Source organism: Rhipicephalus microplus, unplaced genomic scaffold, assembly GCF_043290135.1.
Source record: "Rhipicephalus microplus isolate Deutch F79 unplaced genomic scaffold, USDA_Rmic scaffold_18, whole genome shotgun sequence".
NCBI classification, from domain to species: domain Eukaryota; kingdom Metazoa; phylum Arthropoda; class Arachnida; order Ixodida; family Ixodidae; genus Rhipicephalus; species Rhipicephalus microplus.
Genome location: NW_027464591.1, coordinates 1785810 through 1813674, shown reverse-complemented (window position 1 = coordinate 1813674; position 27865 = coordinate 1785810). Strand labels below are relative to the sequence as shown.

At 44.4% G+C, this 27865-nt stretch overlaps 1 protein-coding gene across 1 annotated transcript in view; it reads left to right on the top strand.

Moving 5' to 3' along the window:
• Positions 1–795: 795 nt before the first annotated feature.
• Positions 796–27865, top strand: part of LOC142785159 (phospholipid-transporting ATPase ABCA3-like) — a 31344-nt gene continuing 4274 nt past the window's right edge. The window contains exons 1-9 of the mRNA XM_075883611.1: positions 796–847; positions 3628–3935; positions 6169–6420; positions 11417–11723; positions 17592–17840; positions 21496–21684; positions 24004–24188; positions 24934–25059; positions 25582–25699. Of these exons, the coding sequence (XP_075739726.1) occupies positions 796–847; positions 3628–3935; positions 6169–6420; positions 11417–11723; positions 17592–17840; positions 21496–21684; positions 24004–24188; positions 24934–25059; positions 25582–25699 (1786 nt within the window). The remainder of the gene's footprint in view (positions 848–3627; positions 3936–6168; positions 6421–11416; positions 11724–17591; positions 17841–21495; positions 21685–24003; positions 24189–24933; positions 25060–25581; positions 25700–27865) is intronic.

Below are 27865 nucleotides of genomic sequence, written 5' to 3'. Positions count from 1 at the left end.
TTGGACTGTTGTGCCAATCCCCCGGATCCATTGAACGCAACGCGAGCACATGAAGAAAAGCGGGGTTTTACAGTCATCTTCGAGCACATGACAGTGTTCATCTTCACTGTCACCGTGGCAACACGATCTGATCGGGAGTGATACAGAGGCTGTGCCAAGGGCCTGTTTTCCGGCTGACATCTAATACAGACCAGGTCACCACGTTCCGGCCTTCGTCGTAGTCACAAGGCAGTCATTGTGGAGCTCCCCTATAAAATATGCTGTAAAGTAAAACAGTAAATAGGTTTTGACTCATAAAACTTTTCATCAACTACTATATTGTAGCTTATTTAGTGAACCTACGTTTCGTAATTTAAGAGAGCTAAGGCCACTGTTCGTATATGCCATTTGAAGCCAATAGGCTAACACTGCAAGGCATTTCCTAATTAGCAAATACATGAATGAATCAGAAATATTTTTTCACGTGAAGTGCTTTATTTTCTTTTCTTTTTACAATAATGCTTACACGTGTATTTGAAGTGATAGCATGGGGAGGCTAGTATCCGGTACAGTGTTCAAATTAAATATTCAGCTCTTCGTGCGAGCAGGCAAAATACACGCTGCAGCCAGTTTCATGTCAGGTTACCGTCGAATTTTGGTGTCTGTCCTACTTTAACTTTCATTAAAAAAAAATCTTAGTAGAGGCGGCGATGCTCGAGACAACGTGCCATCACAATAGAGGAAGAAGAATCTGTCCGTGATCTAGCACGTGCTGCTCCACGCGTTCTTTTACGAACACTAGGCCTGATATTGAAGATGCATGTTGCTTTCGAAGAGCCTGGGGAACCTGCTCTGCAAGCGCCCCAAGGTGAGTCAGCGCCAGTTAATTATTTCCTTAACGATTCCTACATGACTTCTTATAGTGCGGACAGATATTGTGGCGCAAATACATCGAATAATGATTGCTTACATTACATGCGACAGGTAAACTGTCTTGGATGATGCACCTGACGCGTAAGCTTCCAGCCGTTGCAAAACCATAGCGGGCTGCCGTTATAGTTTGTTTTGAGCTACAGCGCTGATAGGCGGGAGTTGTGTGCTATAGTAGGTGGCACTATTTTGGTGGGCCAGACGCATCGACAAAGCATCGTTACGGGTCTCCTTTTCAATGTACTACGTCATGCCACACGATTTTGCTGTAGGGCGCAACAAAGGAACATATTTTTCGTGACAAAGGTATCTGATTGCGATTCCTCGGTTCACAGTGCGTGGCCTTAGATGACACGGCCACAGAGGGTATGTCTTTCAGTATATCAACAGCGTATACACCATTAACTGAGTGCGGTAGGCAGATCTTGGAAGAGTTTTATCGTGTTATTTTGATCACCGATAAGAAGGCACGAAACACGTTTTTTTAAAAATCGTCACTCCGATCGTTGCATATCGCTAACTCTACCACCTGTTAATTGCCCTACAGGGTGTGGTCACCCATGCGCATGAGCTTACCTCATGTTCGGGTGATTTGCACGGTTTCTGTTTTCTCTAGAAAGTTTGTATTGACGTTACGTAGCAAACAATTGTTACTTCTCTCACCGCAGTGACCACTTCTGCCAAAAGAGCGTTCTGCTGAAACACGAAGCAGGAACTGTAACAGGGCTTATTTCTCAGCTGTCCTTTGTATACCTGAGCGTTCTCTTTTGTGTTTTATGAGTGTGTTTTAAGTACTAAACTGTGACAGTTTGAAGTTGGTGGTCAGCCCATGTGTGTTTTTTTCGTGCACTCGTTGCGCTTGAGCAGTGCGCTGCTAGTTCCGAGTTGCTTGCCGTGATTAGCGTGACATTCCGATTTGTCACTATCGCATTTATTGCTTCGCCTTAGCGGTGAAACACACCTTTTTCAATGAAGCACATACGTTAATGTTTGAAAAATAAAACTCGCAGTCATGCCTGACATTTATATTATCGGGGCATAAAATTGACAAAATGAAGGCCAGTTTACTTTCAAGACAATTAACCCTTGAAGGCTCGGTGATTCAGAAACGGATGGTAATTTTTGTAGGTCAGTCAGCGACCACATGGTAAAAAGTGAGTTCCTCCGCAAGAACTCAGACTAATAAAGTGGAATGCTGGGCCAGTTGGTACATACTTCTACATTAACTCAGACTAATACCCCTGTCACACGTGGCACCTTAAGTGCACTTTGTGTGAGTGTACTTACGCTCACGGAGAGTCATTTCGGCGGTTCGCTGCTACATGAGAAAGTGAAGTGCACTTAGAAAATGATGGCAGTGGCGATTGCCAGATTTGTAGCACAGCGTATATTTGTTATTTTCACACCTGCGTATCATCTTCAGACCACGTTGTCTTCGTGGAAGTAGCAGCTGTGGTACATGTCATCTTGAAATACTAGAAAACACCTTACCTACACATGTGCAAGTGCATCTGGAAGTAAACAACGCGACGGACGCAGCCATTGCTGTGCATGTGCTTCCGCATCCCCCTAGCGGGGTGGTTGGAAACAGCCCAACGGGGAAAGTAGCGAGCTTATTGTCCTATATTATCACTAGTTTTATACACAACAATATCCATCGTAACAAGAACAATGGTTTAAATATATTATAAGCGCCGCTTAGGCAACAGCGTCCTTCTGTACAAGCCACTGCTATACCGAGGCTACACACTTCATCGCAGCTGTCGCAGTGAAGTATGGTTAAGGAACGCGCTTGCCACCAAGTGTACTTTGCAGCGAGTGACACTAAACTTGCTCGTGTGAGAGCGCGCAAATGACACTCGCAGCTAAGTGTACTCGCTCAAAGCGCACTTAAGTTGCTACGTGTGACAGGGGTTAAGTACATACTGTCTACCCGGCGCACACAGCAAATACAAGCCATGTGTTTTCGAAAAAAACTACAAAAGCGTTACAAATCTAAAAATAGCCGGATCATAACATTAGTCACTGAGGCGATCAGCTAACGTGCTTCGGTCACCGAGACGGTGCCGCTCCGGACTTTTTAGCCTGTATACTACTCACCAGGCGTTTCATAATTATGAGGCGACAGTACAGAGCCAGCATTGCTGAAATTGGCTATAAAATATGTTTCTCAGATATTTACACAGACATAAAGGCGTGTGCTACGGCTTAAAAAAACAATATTTGCGCTGCATTCAATGCCGGTGTTGTGTGAGGAATGAAACGTTTGGGCGAATCGCCGCGTGCGACAATGGAGGCTTTATTTTTTGTCGAAAGCTACAGTGGAATATCGTTTACTGTATTGAAATGCCACTGCTGTTGTCGCATAAAGGACATTAGATGTTCAAACACAGGAGCAGCGCGGTCACGAAGAATATCGGTAGGCACAGCTTGGAAGGAATTGAGGCAAAGATCTTTTTTTCAGGCAAGGCGGCTGGTATTTTTGCCGCAGCCACGTAATACACGCTACGCCTAGCTCAATTACGTAATGTCCTGTGGGCGTGCGATGAAGAAAACCAAAAGCGAATATTCCGATGCAACACAACGCCTTTCCAATAAAGGTTGTTCATTGTTCAGCACCATTACGACGAAAGCAGTCTTATAAAATTGCTTCAAAGGGCACTAACTTAGGACTCACTGTCACGTATACCTCACAGCAGTGGCCCGCTACTATTGCAGGTGCCAATGAAGCTGGCGATGTTAAAGCGGGTAGCGCAGAGTGTGCGGCCTCCGAGGCGCTCCATCCCAGTGCATCTCCCTTGCGCCAGCTTCTGATGGTGCTGTGGAAGAATATCTACATAAAGCGCATGCAGCGCCACAAAACCACCACGCTGCTCGAGATTGTGCTGATGGTGGTGCTGCTGCTGGGCATCCAGGACGACGCCGTGGTTGTTGAACCCCTAGTGCGCAGAGGCGACACCTACTTTCGGCCCATCAGCACCTATACCTACTGGAACACGCAGCCCGACATGGCACAGATCACCCAGGTGGGAACGTATACGTTAGTCTCCAGTACACTTCTACGGTGTATCACGATTTTACAGAATATATTCGAGCACAGTGGCTGAGCAGTTGTAAGATTGACGAGGTGCTACAGATTATTTTTACGTAAAACACGTGGGCACCGCCATTTTGGTTTCTTAAACGAGGAGGAGGAGGAGGAGGAGGATTGAAAGAGGAAGGTAGGGAGGTTAGCCAGTTCTCACGAAACGAGTGTTTCCTCCTTTTTGTATATTGCGGTGTGAATCGATAAGGGCAGGAATTGCACCAACCCATTGCATATCATGGCGTAGATAGCAGCACCTTTCCCGATATAGTTCATTCCTAGTACAGTATTGTGGAGAGTACCTAAGCCCTCCGTACTGAACGTGCTATCGCGTCTTAAATTGACTCTCACGTAGAACTGCTTCGGGCCTTACTCCCTCCAAGCACCTCCACCACAGAAGCCGGCAGCACTGCACAACGTTACAGCGTCCATGAAAGCACCCATCGCTGTTACTTCAATATGCTTTGATATAAAGAAGGGAAGCTCTGCCAACGCGTACAGTGTATCGCAACATTGCTTAGCTAAAAAAAACAAAAAACAAACCACCATGACTTGTTCCGACAGTATATACTAGTAAAATTAGTTGTTGAAGGCTCAAGTCACCACACTGTAGTCACCACACTGACTGCTCTGTAGCAGTCATATAGTAAACTCGAAACACGGCACAATACAACAGATGGAGGTTACAAAGAAAATTCGAAAAGGAGCGATCAGGTCACCAGGTTTACATCAGAACCAATGAAGTATCCGTATCCACTATTGCGCAGTATTCGAAAGAGGCCTAGTTAGTCCGAGCGACACATGATACAGAATTTTTTTTTTCTCTGAGTCTAACTTTTATTTAATAGTGTGATTATGTACCAAGAGCACGTAATCGAGCTTTTATAAGACAGCACGTTACGAAACAAACAACGAGAAAATGAATTTACAGGAGAGGCACTCACATGACTTGAAGCATATAAACCCAGCTCCTGTGATGTCCTTCGTTTCATAACGCACTGTTTTATAAAACAAAATTAACAACCAACTCCTCCTAATTACCATATAGTGCCCATCCCAGTTGACAAGACAGCAACTCGCGTATTATGAAATGCTGGAAGAAACCAAGACTGTTAACTTTTTCTGATACGCTTAAGAAACACGTAATGGCCGCATTATGGTATAATTTTCCGCACAATTGGACGATAATGAACTTGGTGATGACACTAAAAGAAGTTTTACTATACTTGGAAAGATGCTTGCACTTTGTTAAACCCCGTTTATAAAAGCCTCCAGGCAGAACATCATGGCCACTGCTGAAATTGCCCGAGCTTCCTAATAATTGATACTGTCACGATCAAAAACCGACCCAACGACAGAGGATATCGAAGTGTGGGGAACGAGCAGAAACAGCCGTTTTTTTGTGATGACGACGGTGTTCGAACCTTTTTTCTTTTGATCTTTCAAAGTAGGCCTTCCCTTTTTCCACAGCGCCGTGGTAATGTGCAATGGTCTCGCCCATAATGAGACGATATCCACAAAATATGAGAGTGCATTGCTTTCTGTGCCTCTTCTTTTCTCATAATTCTCCCGGACAACTGTGATATACCAAAACATAAGACTCTGCGCCATATTGTGGAGATATAAATATGTAGCCTCCATCATTGCTAGTCGGTGAAGTTGCACGCAGCCTGTTATTTTAACTCTTTCGTCAGCATTAGAGCCACTTTACACCGCACCACAGAAACTCCGCAGTCAAAATTACCACAACACCAGCATAACATTCATTGGCTACACGTGACCTTCGGGAACGACGTAAGTATTCTTGCTCCATGGCGTTGCACCACACAACCCGGTTTACAACCATGACTTTGCCGTCTGTTGAGGTGCCATTGGAGGTGATGTGAGCTGAAGCTAATAATTACCTTATTATCACTGATAATTAAATAATTGAGAATGCCGCTATATTTAACGCGAAAGTAAGAACGAGCGTTTACGATAATTTTTAGAGACAAGCATCGTCCTGTCCTGGTTGACTTGACTGTGTGGTGCGGCCCGTACAGGCCCCGCACTTTGCTATGTATATAGAAAGGCACGTCATTAATTGTTGAGGCATAAATACTCAATGTTGTTCACTTAAATTATAATTACTTGCATGTTCCGTACTCATTTGCACTTTGCTCACGGGCCTTCAGGTGTACTTCGCACCCGTAGAGAACAGGTACCTTGCGAGATTAACGCATGATGCCATGGCGGAACTGCGGGTGCACCACTTGACTGGATTCGCGACCGAAAAGGAGCTCGTGGCAGCCATGCGCCTCCAAAACGGCACGCTTGTGCACACAGTGGCGCTGCTGTATACGGACGTGGCTCCAGGGGACCGAGACAGCGTGCCAGTCAGCCTGCACGTCAACTTTTTCGGAGGTCGGCTACCATTCGACGTGCGCGTAAGTACACGAGATGCTACGACGGATTCAAGCACGCGCATAACAGTAACGAAGTAATAGTAAGGAAGTGAGAAGAAGCTTTCGACAGCAAGTTCATAAAGAAACATCATTACTGTGATAGCTGTCTCAGATCACCTCCAACCGGTTTTCCGCCATCGTTGTGTATGCGATGTTCCGTAGAATGTACTGGTGTAACCAGCTCTAGTCGCCCACTGCATGATTTACGATGTTAATACCAGTTAAAGCTGGGAAGAATACCAGTAGGGAGGCACCAGTAAAAACTGGGAGGTATGTGTTTGCCATGAAACTCTAGTGGTTGCTAAGCATGAAGGGCGTCGCGTTGCCTCACCATTTCGCGGTCGATGGCGCCAAAGTGAAAGAACACCGACGTATTAAATATGCGTGAATGTTTAAGAACACTGGGCGGATAAAATTATTCTGGAGTTTCTTACAGTAACGTTCCCCAAAATATTTTGAGTGCTAGAAATGTGCTGCATGGCACAATCACCTCGACCAAGGTGCAGAAAGAAAAACGAGAAGAAAGAGTGCGGACGTAGTGATTTATTTTTCATAATCACCAGAAAGCCTAAAGGCTAATTAATCTGCACCCCCAGAGCTTTCCACTTGTTGGGTCCCCTCGGGCTTCGATTGCCAAATCAGCACTGTATTTTGAAGGCGCTCTTCTTGTGTGATGCTGCCGCCCGACTTCCGTACTCCATTATGACGTTGTACACAATGTTGGCGATTATTGCTCAATGATTTGTAGTTACCTCGAGTAAAATAAGTCTTTATCAAGGTGTCTAGCAGGAACTGGCGTGTACCACGTGAGGGTCATTTTATTATTAGATGGGTTTATAGGTGCGCTTGAACTTCCGCAGGAACGGTAAGTTCAGATTGAAATTCAGCTAGCTACACCTAGAAGTTCTGAATGGGAACGTCATTTGGTCGAAAGAGGAAACGGCAATTTTTGAGACCATTTGAATTGGTGCAGTAAAGTCAGTTTGCGTGCCCTAAAAAAGCAACTTCAGAAGGTTCACATCCAGCACACTATACTTCGCGATAACGATGCAAACGTTGCAAAGTGAAATCTGTTTGATGTCAAGTCACATCTGTTTCATTACTTTCACTCAGCAACTGCACATCTTTTAATGGCACAGATTGCGCGCCACAGTCGCTTAGAAACAACTGGTGCAGACCTGTTGGGGCGATAGTAAAATGAACTCACACCTTCCCTTATTCTTGTTTCCAAGTTACAAAATCACAAATAAAATAATCAGGGTGACCTGGAACACACCGAGGGAATAGACAACAAAACGACACAGACCGGTGATGAGTTTGTTGAAAACCAGGAAATGTACGGATTTGTTTTGCGATCTTTCGTTTGGTCGTATCAGAACAAACCGATGCAAAGCGATGTCGTCAAAGAGGTAAGCAGCAAGTAAAATGACGGAATTCGGCGCTGTATTATTATGTGGAATAATCTTTCATCGTGAACCGCAGCTAGTTCAGCTGACCTTTGCTGCTGCTGCCTAAAAAATTACTTTCTAGTGATAAATTGACTTCCTACGCTCAGTTTTGGTTTTTCCTCCCGGTCTCCTATTTCAATCTAGTTCCAGTTCGTACTTCACTTTTTGTTACTTTCCTTTTCAGTTCGCGCCATAGCTTACCTCTGTGACAAAACAAGCAAATTCTATATCAAAGCTTGAGCTCCAAGGAAACATAAGTCGTAAGTGATGGGGAATATGATCGCCGTCATGTCTCACTACATTTGCTGGGCGGAGAGTGCGACCAGGAGATGCAAATTAATATTCACCGGAGCACGTTGGATTTAAAGGGACTGACAACATCCCAGAACCTCAAATGAGGTGACCTCACGGATGGGAAGATTCTTTGCCGCATTGACTCAAATGAACCCTGTTTTTTTTTTCATGAGAGGGTGCTTTGTATGTTTATCTCTTCATTGAAAGCCACGAAAAACGACCTGTAATGCTTCTTGCGGCAAATTATGAACGATCTGATGTCTCCGGACCACGTGGCCATGGACTGCCGTACGTGGGCGACAACTTTAAATGCGAAGCGTTTCTTAGCGAACTTCGGACACTTTGAGCATTATCTATCTATCTATCTATCTATCTATCTATCTATCTATCTATCTATCTATCTATCTATCTATCTATCTATCTATCTATCTATCTATCTATCTATCTATCTATCTATCTATCTATCTATCTATCTATCTATCTATCTACGACATTTAGTTCTCCTGGCCGTTTTCATAATGATATCGATACGAAACATGGTATGGCATAACATGACCTAATGAAGTTTGTATTTGACTAGTTTTAACATTAAAATCATGACATGTATGCCATGACTGTCATGAATGACACGTCATGATCCTGCAGTAGTGGTAGTTTCGTTCAACAGGCATATTGCAAAAGCTGGTATGGTATGACATGACAGTCCGGTGAACACAAGAGACAGACCCTAACATGAAAATTATGACATGCGTGTCATGTAACAACGTGACTGCATGCCACGCTCATGATTCACTCGCGGCCGTTTCGCTGGCGTCACATGTACCACATATGGTATAACAGTACGTGAATGGATGACGAAGGTATGTGACTGGTGCAAACATGATAATCATTAGATGCGTGTCATGTGAGAACATGACAACATGCCACAGTCAAGGCGCTAGTACATGGCAACATGACGCGGTGCGCGTGCTCAACGGCGTTCGTTTCGTCGCGTCACGCCGACGGTGCCTCGCCAGGCACCGGTGCTGCCATATACTCGCAGGCGTGCTCCACTCTGCGTTGCTTTGACGCGTGCGCGTTTCAGCGTATCCGGCGTCACTCCGTCACGAAAAAAGGGGGACGTACTGTTGTCTGGGTAGCACATCGGCGCCAAATGCAGCATGTCGCGTTTCGCACCGGTTACCGTCGCACCGCGCCAATGAACGCTGGTCGCACCTGGCGTCAGACTATATAGAATGCTCGCGTTTCGCTAACGTAGCGTCGCTATGCCCAGCGTGCGCGCACGTCAACACTTATGATGCGCTCGCGGCCGTTTTGCTAGCTCCACATATACCAAATTTGGTGTTACGTGACGTCAATGGATGACGATATATATGACTGGTGCAAACAAGATAATACTGACACGCGTGTGATGTAAGAACATGACAACATGCCACGCTCATTGCGTGCTCGCGGCCGTTTCGCTAGCTCCACTTATAATAACTTTGGTATCACGTGACGTGATTAGATGACGAATGTAAACAACACATCCAAACATGATAATCACGACACGGAAGTCATGTACGCATCATTACCTCCACCTCGTAACGTTGTGCTGATTTTAAACTGACATATTAACATTTCCTATTCGTGCTGCGCATATCATCGATTTCCACCGTACGTGGGATCTGCCAATTTTTTTCAATAGTATTCAAGTATTGTTTGTTTTGTTATATCAAAACATGTTACTCCACAAAAATGTCAATATAAACCTGTGTTATCTTCATGCATTTAAGTAGCACTTCCTTCGTGTGACGTAATGACCCTATGATCATCAGCGCGTCTTGAGCTACATTTCAGCATGCTCATGCCACCATGCACGCAATTTCCAGGTCGCTAAGATTTTGGAGTGGCCCCACTGCGGTGGTATAGTGGCTAAGGTACTCGGCTGCTGACCCGCAGGTCGTGGGATCGTATCCCGGTGGCGGCGGCTGCATTTTCGATGGAGACGGCAATGTTGTAGGCCCGTGTGCTCAGATGTGGTTGCACGTTAAAGAACCCTAGGTGGTCGAAATATTCGGAGCTCACCACTACGGCGTCTCTCATTATCATATGATGGTTTTGGGACATTAAACCCTACATATCAGTCAAGATTTTGGAGTGACGTAGTTTGGCCACCTACACTTCTTCTCAGAAACGACGTGCACTGCTACTCAGCATCACCAGATGTTTTGGATGGTTTAGCTTGGTTCGTGTACTGAGACAGCAGCAACGCCGGGGCACGCCAGACATGACACACGTGCACGAAGCATGTTGCTAATACAGAGGTGTATGATGTCATGTCATCTCAACGTAATAGCGTGTTGTTTTTGAAAACAGTCGGAAATTCGAAATCACGATGGTCAAGCATAGTTACAGGAACTCCAGCGAAAGCAGAACGACGACAGCTTTCTCAAATTGCGAGAAGGGCTGGTGGCGTCTCTATAAATTCTCAATGTTGATGGAGCAAAGGTACATCTGCGTTTAGAGCCTCTCATGCAACTAAGTTCTTGTGATATTACCTTCCGCAGGTACAAATACTGCTGAGAGAGATATTAAGTGTGAATACACTTTATAAGCGACCCCAAACCATCCACTGCCGTCGGCGGCGTCCGCAGTCTTCTCTCTATCTTTAAAAGAAAGAGGACTTGGCGGGCCGCAGCGCAACGCTCTACCGAATAAGCCACGGACGCGACGCTGATATCGGTGTCGCTCCTCCGCTCTCCTCGCTCGCTACAGCTGCGCGCCCACCCCTCTCTCTCGCGCGCCCGCCTTCTCTCTCTGTTTCCCGTCGAGAGCGGGTCGTGAGGGGGAGTAAAGTTAAAATCCGTTGGCATTCGCCAATGAGTTAACGTAAACTCCCCCGTGTGATCAAATTGCGATTCCCAGGAAACATTACACCATAAAGGCACCATAGTGTGATTAATACATATAATAGTGCGAATTATTAAATACCCCTCTCAGCATCCCCCCGTGTATTCGAACTTAACCACGTTCACCCTCGGGGAAATGCTTGGGAGTTTTTTTTCTATTACACCGCAAAAAATAGATCGAGAAACGTTTCATCTTGGTCCCCTTAGGATAAAGTCCCGAGAGACCTGCGCTGTATGTATATTTTTATCGGAGAGCGTTAGATCTTCTGCAAATATTGTTACAATTTTTATTCTACGTACGTGTCTACAAGCGGCTTTTAAGAGGTTTCTGCACTTTGTCCGCAGGTCAACTATCCGCAACGCCTTCTGTCGCAACCCGAGGGGCCCTCGAAGGAAGAGCGCTTCCCCGAGGTGAACACGCTGCTGCCCATCATGGGCGCCCTGCAGCAGCGGCACCTCGAGTACCAGTCAATTAGGCACAATCGCACCACGAGCCGGATGCGGCCCGTGCTCCTACAGCGATTCCCGTACCCGGCCTACATAGAGCACAAGGACACCAAGAACTACGCGCTCGTACTGACGCGGTTCTGCGTCGGAATGCTGGTTCCGTTCGCCGTCTTCGTTGCTAGACTCAGCGAGGAGAAAACGTCTGGTGCGAACAAAGCTTTTTCTTTTCATGCGGACTTTTATGACTTGCGAACATATGTTTTATATTTTCTTGTGCTACTTTCTGCCGTTTTGGAAGGGCTCTTATAGGGGCCTGAAGAACAGGTATTGGGATAACGAGAGCCTCAAAGTTGAAGGAATGTTTACTCCAGGTAGTGCGCGTGTTTAGAAAAAGTGGTGAACGATTCAGAGTACTTGGTAGTCTACTATGGATTAGCCCAAAGCCGTCCCGGCGGCCAAGACTTGTGCCTAGAAAATGTGGGTAACGATTTAGAGCACAAGGTAACCTCTACTATGAGAGAGCTCAAAGTCGTCGCGTGGTTCTCAATGTCTGAGTAAGCGTTGGAAGATATTTGATTGTTTAAAAAAAGTGGTTAATGATTTAGAGCACTTGATACTCTACTATGAGTGTGCTTGATGTCGTCCCGGAGCGGAAATTGTGTTTATAAGAAGGTGTTAACGATTTTGAGTATGGGCTGAAACTGCGCCATATTGCTGTGTAAGAAGCAGATTTCGGCATCACGCGCGAAGAGCACGACACCATCGAGTGCACAGAAGAGGTCCCCCTATTTGCGCCGCTTTTCATTTCTTGTGATACACTCTATCAGGTGTTTGTAGACGATTTGCTGTTTCTGAAGTGATGATCTGGTATATTCTCAAGGTCACTTCTTACATTACATCGCCATATTTGATTCCTAATTAAGAACACATCACCATTATTATTGCCTGCAGAATTGGAGTGTATAGCCTCTAAAAGGGTGTAAGATACAATTCCTTTGTATCCTGCAACGTGGCTTCTAAGTACGTAGATGGCGGCACAATTGGCCGATGGTGCCGATGGGCTGATGGTGCATTCCGGGCTCAAGAACAGGCCAGGGAGTCCGAGTGCTGGGAGCAACTGCGCGTACCCATGATTCGGCAAATTTTCAAGCCGCTCTAGATCGCGAACGGGAATGCAAGCGCTGGTGGCTGGCGGATGCTGCAGAACCACACAACCGAGTTACCTTGCCATGTCAAACGCTTGCACCAACGCGAAGTGGTGGCGTCAATGTGGTGATTGTGGGTACGCGTTCGCTGGTAGTTTCTGCAGCTGTCGTCTCTGACCACTGGAGTCACAGGTGACGTCTGTGACCACCTGTGGTTCGAAAACAACCACTGTGATTGACGCGTTGTAGAACGAACTTAACCACTCATTACAGTACTGAATGACAGTGAAAATGCAAGGTATATGTGCTGCACGTGAAATAAGCATTGTGGTAACCCCAAGGCAAACAACGGGTGTGTGACTTCATTAAGAAGAACGAACATGCAACGAATAATGGTGAAAGCCCCGCCATGGTGGTCTAGTGGCCAAGGTACTCGGCTGCTGAGCATCAGGTCACGAGATCGAAACCCTGTTGCAGCGGCTGCTTTTTTGATGGAGGTGAAAAGGCTGTAGGCCCGTGTGTCAGATTTGGCTGCACGTTAAAGAACCCCAGGTAGTTGAAATTTTCGGAGCCCACCAATACGGCATCTTTCATAAGCATATGGCGGTTTTGGGACGTCAAACTGCACATGACCGTCTATCAATAATTGTGAAAGGCTTCAGGGCTACGTCGGCGTGAACCCACTGCTAAACACCATAGCCGCACGTTTTAGCTTTCGCTGGTTCACGATTTGTATGGAGGGCTTGGGCTATGCTTTTTTATTGTATGGTAATAATAGGAAGTTTAAATTGGAGATCGCTACTACGTAATCGATAATGCTGAAATTTACTTGCGCTAGTGCAGCTTTCGCATATGGCTGTATTGTGTGTAATGGGTACAATACCTTAAACTACAAGCAATTGTGCAGGTGAAATGTCTTTGAACTGGCTATGCACCCGATACGTAGTCTTAAGAGAAAACGCGCAGTAGCCTGTGGGCTTTTTTAATGGCTCACCGGCTTTACAGCACAAAGTCATTATAATAATCACTTGTTCCGACACCCGATAAAAAGTTATACGCTTGAACCACGCGACATTAATGCGACATTGCATGTTGCATTACGAATCCTGTGTACAGAAAGCGTTTATACATCCTGTAAAACACTTTCACTGAATTTCCAACCAGCGGAAGGTACCTCCAGTTTTTTTTTTAAGCAGATACGTTGCTGTGTGGTAGAACATTTACCGGTTCCACAAACGACCCAGGTGAATTCAATCCTCACTTAGGGCCAGCAAATTTATATTTTTTTATTTTATTTGACTTTTCTCAATATATTTGATGACGGACAAGGTATTTTTTCCCCACAACCGACCCCGGCGCTAGAATTTCTGCGATATGAGTTTTTTAACGCTACCGTTCATTTATACGAAATTGAGATCCTTCCCTTCATGTTAAGCGACATTGTCCATCAAGAACAATTCTATTGCCAGTACTTGGTGTTCATCGTGTGAATTGTACGCAACCTATATGGCATACCAAATAATCACATGTTCATCAATAAATTTAAGGGTGCTATATTCGGCATATCTGAAATAATTACATAGATATAATATGAGCTTGAATAATGAGTTCCTGTTATGTGTTTAGATACACTGAACTCAATGCTACCAGGTAGTCTCCATGAGCGCGTGATACAGCAGAAGAAAAGCCGAGGTGTTGCGTGTGCCGAAGCTGGATAAAGGCGAAAACGGGGTCACTGGGGCTGAGCATGTTCGCGCATGTGGCACGAGCTTGAACCGCATCCCAAGAGGAGCCCACTTTCCTTCCAATAAATGAAAAGAGCAGTTCACTCGAAGGCAGCATAAGGCGGAATTATTGTATAATCAAGAGCTTAGTATGCATGTTGTTCGAATAACACGTTGTGAAAGCCGTCACTACTAAGTGCTATGCCATAACTTTCAGGCTCCGAAATATGACCGCAGTATGACATAGGTAGCTTTTGGCTGGTAATTTGAGCATCTTTTTACAAGTAAATGATTATCAAGTTGCGGCTATCACTTACATTGGCTACAGTAAAATTGCTCTAATGCAGTTTCGTTCGTTTCTAAATGCATGCAGTTATTAGTTTGCATGCAGAAAAATAGTTTGCTTTATATAGTTTGTCATTGTATCGAAACATCTACATTCCCTTTCTGGCAACATATCCAGCTAAGTACCATCAGTATAATCTTTAGTGGGGCATTGTGCGTTAGCGACTAGTTAGGAACCTTACTTCAAAGAAATAAATTGAAGAGTGTCAGTACATATGGGAAATGCTTGGAAAAAATTGCTGTAGTAGGTTTTCTGAGTAACACGACTTTACACTTTAATGTAAAACGTTTCTAATTCATGAATCGTTAGCGTTGGCACTCAGCCTGCCTATTTTTAGAATTTTTCGCTTGTAGTACTATTTTTTTCCAGAAATACCGTGTTATTCCCGGCTTCGGCGGCTGCATTTCCGATGGAGGCGGAAATGTTGTAGGCCCGTGTACTCAGATTTGGGTGCACGTTAAAGAACCCGAGGTGGTCAAAATTTCCGGAGCCCTCCACTACGGCGTCTCTCATAATCAAATGGTGGTTTTGGGACGTTAAACCCCACAAATCAATCAATCAATCAGAAATACCGTGTTTCCAAGTAAACTTAGAACTTACGTGCAATGGCCCTCTTTTTATAGAAAAAATTACAGCTAGCACAAGTGGCGCAAGTTTGAAAGAAATAGCTGCGCTGGTGGCCAACTGACCCTCAAAGTTTTTGCTTTTAATGCTGTAGGTATGGTCACAGTAGTACTAAGTAGGGTCCCACATGGTAATTCACCTATTTGGATCGGTTCGCCACACTACATAATTCTTGTATGATTTTGGCGGGGACTATAGCTGTTACGTGGTTTCGGTCGGGAACGTGGCACTTGACATGTAATATGATGTTGCGCGAACATAGCGGCGTGACTGATTATTACGGGCATTACGAGATATGAGCCAAACGACAGTTGCTACTAGATATGACAATTTTTCGTCAAGTGACACGCTTTTACCCGACACCGACACCATGTCAATTTAGTCGCGTGTGTATGTCTTGTGATGTTACACAGTATTAGTTACATGATTAGTTGTTATACGCAGTTTTTTCGTGGCAACAAGTCATGAGACTGGCGGTTACGTGATATTTAGTTACGCTACTACTGACACGTAACCAAGTGACATCTGTGCCCGTGTGCCTGATGTCACTTGGTTACGTGATGGTACATGATTTTAGTCACGTTATGACACGTGATTTTTAGCCAGGCGACTAAGGTTCACCTGACATCATATTTATTTCTGTCATGTGACTAGCTTTCGCATGAGATTTCTCGCTTTTAGTGAAATGACCAGATGCTTCGTGATATTGCGTGTATATATATTAGGGACGTGAGGAGTTGCTACGTGAAGATGCGTGATTTTAGTCTCGTGACTCGATTTTACTTGATTTTAGTCACGTCACTAGTTACGTGATGTTATGTGATTTTGAGCATTTGACTATTGTTACATAACATTGTGTAATATTTAGTTACGAGATTAGGAGGTACGTGATGTTGCGGGATTTTTGCCTGCTCACTAAGTAGTTAAGTGGCGTTGCACGTTAAATATTTGTCCACCCTAGTTTCCGAGTTCTCATTCTTAATCAATCGGAGCACGTGAAAGACGAAAGTGGAGTACGAAGCGAGTGCATGTCACTGATGGTTTTACGATATATGCTCTTCCTCCTACATGACCCTGAGCCGTGCTCCCAGTTCGGGATGCAGAAGTCACGTCTTTTCCTTCCCTCAACCTCTCTTTCTTCTCACTACGCGGTACAATAACATGCTTAAGCAGTTGAACTGTTGAAACTCACACGCCTAATACCACTGGAAGTCAAAAGCCATCCTGTTTTTATAATTACTCTTCGTCTTCTGTATGTACTGTACTGACCCTATCTCCAACGTTTTCTGCAGCTTAGATGGCTTAAACCATCCTGTTTTTATAATTACTCTTCGTCTTCTGTATGTATTGTACTGACCCTATCTCCAACGTTTTCTGCAGCTTAGATGGCTTTGCATGGTCTCGGTGATCGGCCTGTTTTCGGCACCTAACGCCGATGTCGCGTGATGGTGTCCTGATATGAGGCCATGGTGATGACGTTGTGGTGTTACAGGAACTCTCTGACGTTACACCTTTCTGCTTAAATGACGGCATGTCATGTCACAATGAAACTTTGGAACCATCGGTACGCCATCGGCCTACGTACGGGCACATGAGTACCGCGTTAGTTTTGACAGTTCATTATAACTTGGTTGGTCTTTTTCGAACCATTCGTACTGACAGCACCGTCTCGCGATGATATGGCAGGATACACCAAATTTCACGATTTCATGACTAGATGAAGCATTTAAGGCTTCTTCCTTAAAACATACTTGGTGACAAAAATCAAGGGCCGACCAATCGTTCAAAACGCATGAAGGCAAAGACGTTTCGTTGACAATATGGGGACGTTGATATAAGTTCTTGAATGATATGAGGGGTTTAACGTCCCAAACCAGCATGATGATGAGAGACGCCGTAGTGGAGGGTTCTGGAAATTTCGACTACTTGGGGTTCTTTATTGTCTAGGCATATGTGAACACATGGGCCAACAGCATTCTGCTCTCCATCTAAAATGCAGCCACTGCAATCGGGATTTGATCCCACGACCTCCCGGTCAGCAGCCCAGTACCTTAGCCCCTGGACTACATTGGCGGGGCACCATCTCGGTTCTCGTAGCTGCACCAAAACGGCTCTGTGTTTTCGTGTGTGTTTGTGTACAATTGGTCAGCGCTTGATTGATTTCGCCACGAGCTTCCGACCACACAGGTTCACCTATAATCCTATATTTTAACGAGTGGTTGCCTTTCGCTCAGGTATGAAAGAGATGTTGCGCGTGGTGGGCCTCAACGATTGCGTCTACTGGGTGAGCCACTACATCAGTGGCTTCTTCATGCACCTGATCATCGTGACCCTGATGATGCTCATTCTGTGCGTCAAAAGGAACGAAGATGGACGCGCGTTCATCCAGTTCAGCGATCCGTTCCTTTTGTTCTGCATCCTTATGTGCTTCTGCAGCTCGTGTCTCATGCACGCCACGTTGCTCTCCATGATTTTCGCCAGTCGTGAGTATTTTTAAATGCGAAGCATTTCTTAGCGAACTTCGGCGACTCAGCGTATCTATCTATCTATCTATCTATCTATCTATCTATCTATCTATCTATCTATCTATCTATCTATCTATCTATCTATCTATCTATCTATCTATCTATCTATCTATCTATCTATCTATCTATCTATCTATCTATCTGTCTGTCTGTCTGTCTGTCTATCTATCTATCTATCTATCTATCTATCTATCTATCTATCTATCTATCTATCTATCTATCTATCTATCTATCTATCTATCTATCTATCTATCTAGTCGCCTAGGACTTGTAGCTCTCCTGGCCGTATCGGTATTGGTATTGATACCAAAATTGGTATGACAAAACATGACTATGATGAGCATAAGTGACTAGTCATAACATGAAAATCAAGACATGTACGTCATGAATGTCATGATTTAAAATCATGGTCTTGCTGCTCTTGCGGTGGTTTCGTTCACATGACATGTTGTAAAACTGGTATGGTATGACATGACGGCATGGTGAACACAAGCGACAGACTGTAACATGAAACTCATGACATGGGTGTCATGTAACAACATGACTACATGCCGCACTCGTGACGCGCTCGCGGCTGTTCCGCTAGCTTCGCATATGCCAAATTTAGTATTACGGGACGTGAATGGATGACGGAGGTATGTGACTGATGCAAACATGATAATCATGAGATCCGTGTCATGTAAAAACATGACTACATTCCACGTTCATGATGCGCTCGCGGTCGTTTCGCTTGACTCACATATACCAGATTTGGTGTTACGGTACGTGATAGAATGACGAAGGTATGCGACTGGTGCAAATATGATAATCATGGCATGCGTGTCATTTAACCACATGACTACATGACACACTCATGATGCGCTCACCGCCATTTCGCTAGCTCCACATATACCTAATTTGGTTTCACGTGATGTGAATAGATGACGAAGGTAAATGACACGGTAAACATGATAATCATGGCATGGTTCTCATCTACGGCACCATTTACCTCCGCCTCTAAACGTTGTGCTGATTTTAAAGTGACCTAGCAACCTTCTTCATTCGTGCTTCGCATGTCATTGATTCCCACTGTATGATGATTCTGCCAGTTTTTTTTTTACATGCGCTCTCTACGTCAAAAAATATTTGCGTATTTGAACGTATTTTACTAGGACAGGAGTTCAATGACTTTTGTGTAGTTTTTGTTTTTTGCATTCATGGTAGCACAGCCGACATATGATCTATACTGGACTCTTTCAAACGCAAAGGGTACAAGTAGTTGCTAGCTTGCATGATATTGGGCAGTTCTGCTACATTATTTGCTGTCTCACAATTTCCTTGTAAGGTATATGGGGCGTAGTTAAGACTAGGTACCAGTAAAACGTGTCAATTGTTTGTGAAGAGAAGAAAAGCTCTTCGAATATCTGCTCTGAGGCAAATCTCTTGTTAGCCCAACCAAGATGTGAACAAACCATACACACAAACCAAACAGCACTTGGCTATCCATACTTATAGGGCTCTAGCTTGTTTAAGCAACCCTTCCATAATTTTCAAATGTGTACGCTAGACTTTGGTTTTGGTCGAGGACCACAGCAATTTTCTGAAATTTTTGTCTGCACCGGGTGGTTTTCCTACCACAAAATGCACCCAGTTTCGTGGCTTTAAAGATTGTTGTAGCAAAAACTGCCCAAGCTTCATGCTGTATATGATATTGTAATGCACTAAATATGCCAAAATTTGGGCAGGTGAGCAAACTGCGACGCTAGTATTGTTTTCTCACGCATGGATTTGTCTATGCAGCTACAGTGATCCAGCATCTATTTATGAAACGTTTCCCGCATTTTTAGATGTGAAGCAGCTTTTGATTCACGTATATAATGCCATACCAGCGTGTATCTGCACAAATGCGCCGCAACGCGTTACCCACGCTATAGCTATTGGAGCGGTGCCGAGTAGGTCACGCCATAGCTGTGCGTTGACGTCACTTTCTCCCTCACCCGCAGCACGCTCGCCGCAGCGCCCACTCGCAACTCGATTCTCTCTCGCGTCACTCTCTTCGCCACCTGCAGCGCTCAACCACACGTCGAGTGGAAAAACTTTTGCGGCTCGTTTAACTGGGGTGAAACTTAGATATAACCCAACTCGTCTCCCGTGTCTTTGCGTTTCAAACAAACGTTTACTCGAGTAAACGTTGCACTAAGTTTCACTTCAAACCGTTCTTGCAGCACCCGCGTTGACGTTCGTTCCAACTAAGTCGACGCCATGCGCACCACTGCTGCTTCACATCCCATCATGGTTCATAATTTTTTTGTGCTTAGTTCAACAAAAGTGCAATTTCAGAGTCAGCGCTTCATTATGTCAGTATCTGACTATCCCTCCTTTTCAAGAAAGCTGTGCTACTTACTTACAAGTCGGCAGAATTAGCTCTAAAGATCCTTGATATAACTGCCATTAGGTGGGAGTTTCAAATCGCGCCAGTCTTGCCAACAGTTAGGCTGAATGCTGAAGAGAAAGCCACGAGTGCAAGTAGTAATAGGTAGCACCTGATGTGCCGCATGAACCAATTCGTGATGCTTATAGTAAGCTAAGCAAAGCCTATGAAATCCTTACTTCTTCAATTTATTTTATGTTCGAATCTGTAGAGAATTCATAGCAGCTTACTTTAAGCACATTAGAAACCGGCCCCAGGCCTTTCTGTGAGCAGACCAGCGTGCCAGCACACGCATTCTGTTCAGCCGCCATGTTGTTTTTTCCAGTTATTAGCCTGTACCCTTTTGTATTGGACGCCGACTTTGTGAATTCGTCTACATTGCCGCCATGGTGTAAATACAAATTACACTTCAATCTGCCCGTAATACGTAGGTGCATATTCGTTTACGTACAGCTTCTTTATATATCTTATTATATTTTATTATATTATATAATATTATATTATATTAAATATTATATATCTAACAAGCAGCTCTAAATTATTATCCGCGCAAGGTGGCAACTGCTCAGCCAGAGTTCTTGCTTGAGCTTTCGTCCCCTTTATCATTATGTTCATAATCAGTCTATTATTTTTATGTCGTCCGTAACCAATCACTGTAAATTATGTGCTTATATATTACTTACGAACCTATTTACAGATTCACATTTTTGAAATACGCAGTGCAGAGGTACCATTTCATGCCCAATGAAAGTATTCCGCAGCCCCTCACGTAACTCCTGACATTGTGTCAATTTAATGAAGGGTATACGACATTGATACCGATGGCAATATCATCCCGTTAACTACTGAGGTCCTCAGCCCTTCGTTCTTTCGAGTTCGCAGTGTTGAACGCATGCACTTGCTGAAGCAGTGGGGCTTCTATAGCTGTTGTCCCTAACTCCCGAGAGCAATATGAAGCGAAATTTTTGGCCAATGAGTGTCTGGGAACAGAACGTTGCAAGCGCAATGATTACAGAGCCTCGAACAGAGCTGAAAAGCATATCGAAGACACGTGATGAACTCACCACGACGTAGAGCCGGAAGGGCCTCAATTGCACCTAATGTCACCTAGTATTGAGTGGACAGAGTAGAAATATGGCTTAAAACTCTCATATTTGTGGTTTTGCCCACCTCGCCCTTTGCACTACCTTTTTTCCGGCACAGCATCCACTGCGGTAGCCGCTGCCATGTTGTACTGGACCTTCAGCTGCCTGATGCCGTTCCTCGCGCTCGAGAATGCCGGTGGCCAGGGCTATTACTTCATCAAGCGAAGCCACAAATTGGTGACGTCCGTCTTCCCCGGCATGAGTTTGCACTGGAGCTTCCGCGTTCTCGAGCGCTTCGAGAAGTTCGGTGAGACACTGCAACTTACTGCGTGCCTTTCGCAGTGCGCAAAGTACTGAGAGGGAAATCGTGCCCGCGTCTCACATTCCATGCTGTCTTATCAATATATATATATATATATATATATATATATATATATATATATATATATATATATATATATATATATATATATATATATATATATATATATATATATATATATATATATATATATATATTGGCCACGATGGGGACGCACTCACTTTTCAGGCATTTTACATTCGCTTGCTCCGGCTGAAGTTTCAATATGCCAACAAAACTAATGAATCCAGAAAGAAGTTCTGGTAATATGGCCACGCGATTAATAAAGGCCACTTACGCCGTTTTCCTCCAGAAAAATCAAGAAATCGACAAAGTAACGCCATCTGTATGGCCGAAGCACGGCGACCACCCCAACGAGCTGCATACCGAGCGTTACTGAATATTAGCATGATCATGGTTCGGTACCTTACAAAACAGATTGAAACTCAGGGTGAAGAAGCCTTTATCTGAAGGTGGCATACACGTTTTTTTGGAGTTCGGAATGGGAATATTGAATTTCCTTTACTGCCGTTTTAACTCGGGAAGAAAATTGCTTCACGTCACACGTCATATGTGAATATGTTCAAATTTACTGCTTTTTTGCGTTTATTTAGTGTTTTCTTGAGCGATTCGTGATCGTGATTCGTGAGAGTTTTCTTGAGTGATTTGTGTGTGTGTGCGTGCGCGTGTGTGTGCGTGTGCGTGCTTGCGTGTGCGTGCATGTGCGTGCGTGTGGGTGCGAGTGCGTGTGCGTGCGTGTGGTTGCGTGTGCGTGTGTGTGTGCGTGTGCGCGTGCGTGTGTGCGTGTGCTTGTGTGCGTGTGCGTGCGTGTGTGTGTGCGTGTGCGTCTGCGTGTGTGTGTGCGTGTGCGTGTGTGTGTGCGTGTGTGTGTGTGCGTGTGCGTGTGCATGTGTGTGCGTGTGCGTGTGTGTGTGCGAGTGCGTGTGCTTGAGCGTATGTGTGTGCGTGTGCGTGTGTGTGTGCGTGTGTGTGTGGGCGTGTGTGTGTGCGTGTGTGTGTGTGTGTGCGTGTGCGTGCATGTGTGTGTGTTTGTGTGTGTGTGCGTGTGCGTGTATGTGTGTGTGAGTGTGTGTGTGTGTGTGTGTGTGTGTGTGTGCGTGCGCGCGCGCGCGTGGGAAGCTGTTTGAGCAGATATGCGTTGTAATATTCGCTTTGAGAAGAAAATTACCAGGGTAGTATATAGCGGTTGACACGACAGCACGAAGCTCACCGAACATATATGCAGCCTTTCACACCAGCCAATTTGTATTTCTTTTGCCTGTTTTAGCTTCACGGAGTTGGCTTTTTTTTTCAAAATAATTAATCGTGAGAGAGGGCCGCCAACAGCATATCGAATCTTTGACGATGATCCTAATTTACAGTTCTTTAGAAGTACTATGTAAGATCAGGTTGTGTGACCTTTTGCGAATAGCATTGTACAGGGGATCGTATCAAATAGGGAACTATTTGTTTGGACAGACCACATTGGAGGTCAGAGGGCTATGTTCTTGTTCTAGACTAAAGTTGGCGGGAAGTAATCATTTGGTTAATTCACCGTTAGAATTAAAATTTTCAACGTGACTCAGCGCAATATACAGCTCAAGAACACACGCAGGCGTGATTATAAGTGTGCAGACCACCGGATCGCGTGGCCAAAGGCACCGACGCACGATCTAGCGACGAGACGCCTGCTCCGGTGTGTATGCGCGTCCCCGTACTCCTCTCCCTAGAACACTGGCGATGTGTACATAAGCGGTAGAGCGCGCGTTAGGAATTCTCTCAAGGGCGTCTATAGCTGGCTTTCGCTTGACTTGTAGCTTTGATTTACTCCAGTATATGCGATGGAAGTAACAGTATCTTCAACCAGTAGTAGGGCACAACTCAACATCAGCGTCCCACCACTCGTAGAAACAACGCTTTTCTTTCATTTGATAACTAGGAACAATAAAGACGAAATAACAATTAAGCATTTCCAAACCATACCCAGTTACGCAATTTCCGCGTGATACTCCCTCCCCCCTCCCCATCTCACTCGGTGACGCATTTACTCGAGTTTCACCGTGGGAAGATGCGGACGGCTTTTTAAAAGCAACGATTGATTGCAGAATCTCTCAGACTAACAGGTACTGTTAGAAACTAAGTTACCTGCATGACTTACTCTAATTTAGATATAAAGCTCAAGTTATGTTTCTACAATTAGTGTTGTTATCATTGCTTTATTTTCTGAGTTCTGTGTGGTTGCGTTATGCTCTGGGGGCTTTGCAGTGCCCTTTGGGGCAAACTGGTCCAACTTCGCTAGCCACGCCGCCACACCTGACAACGTGACTATTGCCGAGATCGTGTTCGTGGGCCTGATGTGCGACTGCTTAATCGGAGTCGTGGTCTGGTACTTGGACAACGTAATGCCTATTGGGCCGGGAATCGCCAAGCCCCTCCTGTACCCATTCAAGGTGATTGACGTCTTAGTTCATTGCGAAGCACCGACTAATGGTCTACTCCCACAGCAGAAACAGATTTATAGTCTTACAGCGTTTCCTCGAATACGATACCGAGGCCACAATGATCGGCGTATGCGTGGAAAAAGGGAAAAGGGGTGCACTGTTGTAAATTGCACGAGTTATGAAGAAAAGAAGAATGCACTGTGCACTTGTCGGGCAAAAATGGCGGAAGACACTAATAATGACTGCTCGTCCATTTCAGGTCATGTCAATGACCTGAAATGAATGTGGCGTTCTCGGGGGCCTGAATAAGGTAGGCTCTTCGCAGCCAATCTGAAAATTAAGTGTTAGTGAGGAGGCCGCCATTTATGAAGTGATCAGCAGTACGAGCTTACATACTTCATCTCATTCACACAAACGCATATAGCTGCCGTTTTGGGGTCACTCTGTAAGGCAGAATCAGATAGTGCCGCTGAATAGATCGAATGATGAAACTACCGATAAAAACGTTTTTCTACAATGTCATAAAGACCCACTTTTGAATTTGCATCGTGATCCAAACCTCTACGTGAACACGAGAGAGGACCTTTACTGTAAAAGTTGGCGCTGCGATACATGGGTTGAACTTGAGAGGTATCCTCATCTCGTTCTTGTATGCAAAGTTTGAAAGAAAGAAATATGCGTGCAGTCTTCATAAATATTCATGAAAATAGTGCTGATCCAGATCGTATGGTTTTCCTCCCAATATACTGCACAGATGGAGTATTGGCTGCCCAGTATGACGTACCTCAAGGAGCCGTTGAGGTCGGCTAAAGAGGTTGCAAACTTCGAGCCGGAACCAAGAGATCAATGTGTCGCTATAGAGCTCTTTCACGTCAGCAAGGCAAGCACCAATCGCCATCAACACCGCGACCCGAAGCAACTATGATATCGCTGTTACTTTCCCCTAATAAATTTATTTGTATACTAGTTCTTACTAGTTTAAAATTGGCACTTGGTTGTCTTGGCGTCTCGGGGAACATTTTGAATAGTTCCATGTATTGAGAGTGTGCCAAAACAAAAGCAAATTGTCTAATCACCTTCCGTCCGATTACATTAAACACAGGGCTTGCGTCGGATAAGCTTCCAGGACCGAGAAGAGCTTTCACAACGAGAAGGTGTGCTTCTTGCAGCTAGATAAGCATAAACAGTTTTCAATCGATAGGTAAAGCAAAGAAGGGCCGCGTACATATAGCTAGCCACTTCCGATATAAGTGATCTCATGCAGTCATGACCATGAAAAGTGAATACCAGTTGACATCCTGATAAACCTAATAAAAGTTGTTTTTGATTGATTCATTCACAAGTGGTTAAACTGCACTAAACGAGATTTTGACACGTCGTTTCTGATGCGTACGTGTCGCAGGATTACGACGGCGTGGAAGCCGTTCATGACGTCAGTTTGCGCATCTTCAACAACCAGATTACCGTGCTTCTTGGCCACAACGGCGCCGGCAAGACAACGCTGCTGAACATGATCACCGGTAAGTAAGAGGCTCAATTCACGGACCCTGCGAGCGAGTGGCGTCCACAAGCAGTACGCCGCAGGGACAGACCCACTAGATGTCTCTGTAGAGGATCAGCTACTACAGCGTTCATTCGTTTTGGTTGGTACCATGTTAACAAGCAGCCTGCAGAGCTTTCTCCAACCTAGCCTTTGATCTCCCATGTGGAGACGTCGAGGCTATGCCTCACCACTAGTTCGCGGGCTTGCTTGGACAGCCGAAAGTTGTTTGCCGAGGCTGGGTATCTGAGAGGAAGCGACCAACCTTGGCTACACTATATGTGTGGAGCTCTCAATTCTTAATCACACTTAGTGTTGCTGTTGCATTGTTCACTATATTTAGGCGCAAATTGCATTGAATCTCTAAATATTTGCCGGCGTTTTAAGATTTACTTTGTGACGCCCTCTCAGTAAATTTTATGATGACATGTGATACCGAAAACTTAGTACAAAGACATAAGTGAATTGGAACTAAATAGATATTAAAACAAGTTCTCCGTTGAAGCAAGTGGTCTCACTTGTGGCTATAATTGTAGTACTGGCGATGCCCGAGAGAGTAGACTCGGGCTACTTCGGCACAAACTAAACATCTATTAGTGCGGATTCAAAAAGCAGTATTGCTGTTGTGTTCGAGTTCATGTAGAAAGTTTAGACATCACATGCCGCACTGGAATTTTATCACCATTAGGCAGAGGCTCCGTTTTCTTTTTGTACGTCTTGAGATAATGCACTTCCTATGATTCACAGATCAGACATTTCGAGTTAACACAATATTGACTTGAATTTCGGCTTTTCTATGACTCCATACCTCCGTAATTTATGCCACCAGCACATCGATCGTCAAGCAGAGACTCAGTTTATGAATAAGCGCTGCGAAAACTCATTCTCCTCAATACGACAAAGCGTAGTTTTTATTTGCATTGACGTTAAATGTTGAAGCTCAGATACCCTTACAATAAAACCCTGCAACCTCAAATGCCAATATGCAACGGCGGCTTTTTACTTATGCTAATATCCGCATTGATGGCAGTGAGAATGCCTTGCGACAAGCACTACTTCAGTTAGGTTATGGAAAATCTTAAAAAGCCTACAATATAAGAATAAGTGCATCGAAAAAATGTTAAAATAAGGCCAAGCCTTACACAGAAGTATGCATCTTAAAGAACACCTTTTTGTTCATATGGGGTAATTTTGAAAGCAAGTTCTTCTTTTGGTAATTTTCAAAAGTAAAACGTTTCATTAAAAGAGAACTGCGCAAACAAGCCTCACTTAAATTCTAACGAAAAAACTAATTTGCTATAAGGGAATGAAAGAATCTTTTACCAGCGCAATCAACTAAAATAAATCAGACTAGATAATAAATAAAGCATGAGGGTATATTACAAAAAATAATGCTTCGGCAACAGGGACACCATTGCATAACAAGCCGCCATAATACACTTTCGTGCAGGGTTATATTTCTTGAAGTTTATTGCAAAACCTCTAAATTGATAAGTTATTTCAAGTTTTAGTAGAAAAATCTTCATTACTAGAAAGGTTGAACTTGCTCAGGCATGAAAAAATACCAAAAATATAACTTGCAGCAGACTGCTTCATTAGGCATTCATTTTGAAGCTACAGGGCATGCCAATACGGGCACAAGAAGGAATTAAGGACGCCACAAACACCTTTTTTGATGTCTTGACTTCCTTCTCGTGTCCATGTTTGCGTGTTATGTCTAATTAAATAAAAAATATGAGTTTTGAGAACATAAACGAAAAAACTTTGAAACTGCTGCGGCGCTTACACAAGATGATTGAGCGACTTAAAGTCCACCGCACTTGTGTCTAGTTCCATTGCGGTTTTCGCTCTTGTCGGCTTTCTCGCTAGAAGTAGCCCGCTCTTTTTGTCTGCTTTTTCGCTAGCAGCAGTCCGATTTTTTTATTTGTAGCTTGGTTTTCAGTGTCAGTGGCACGACAACATGCTTTCTGCATTGCAGTGTCAAATACTTGTGAGGCAAGCTCATGCAGTGTGGAGGGCAAGTTCAATGACAACTTGCTACCCGGAATCAAATATGAGTCTGTACAGACATATTCAATTGACTCACAGCGTCACACAAAGTAAATTTGAGGATCGTCAGGCTCACGCACACCTGACATTGCGAGTT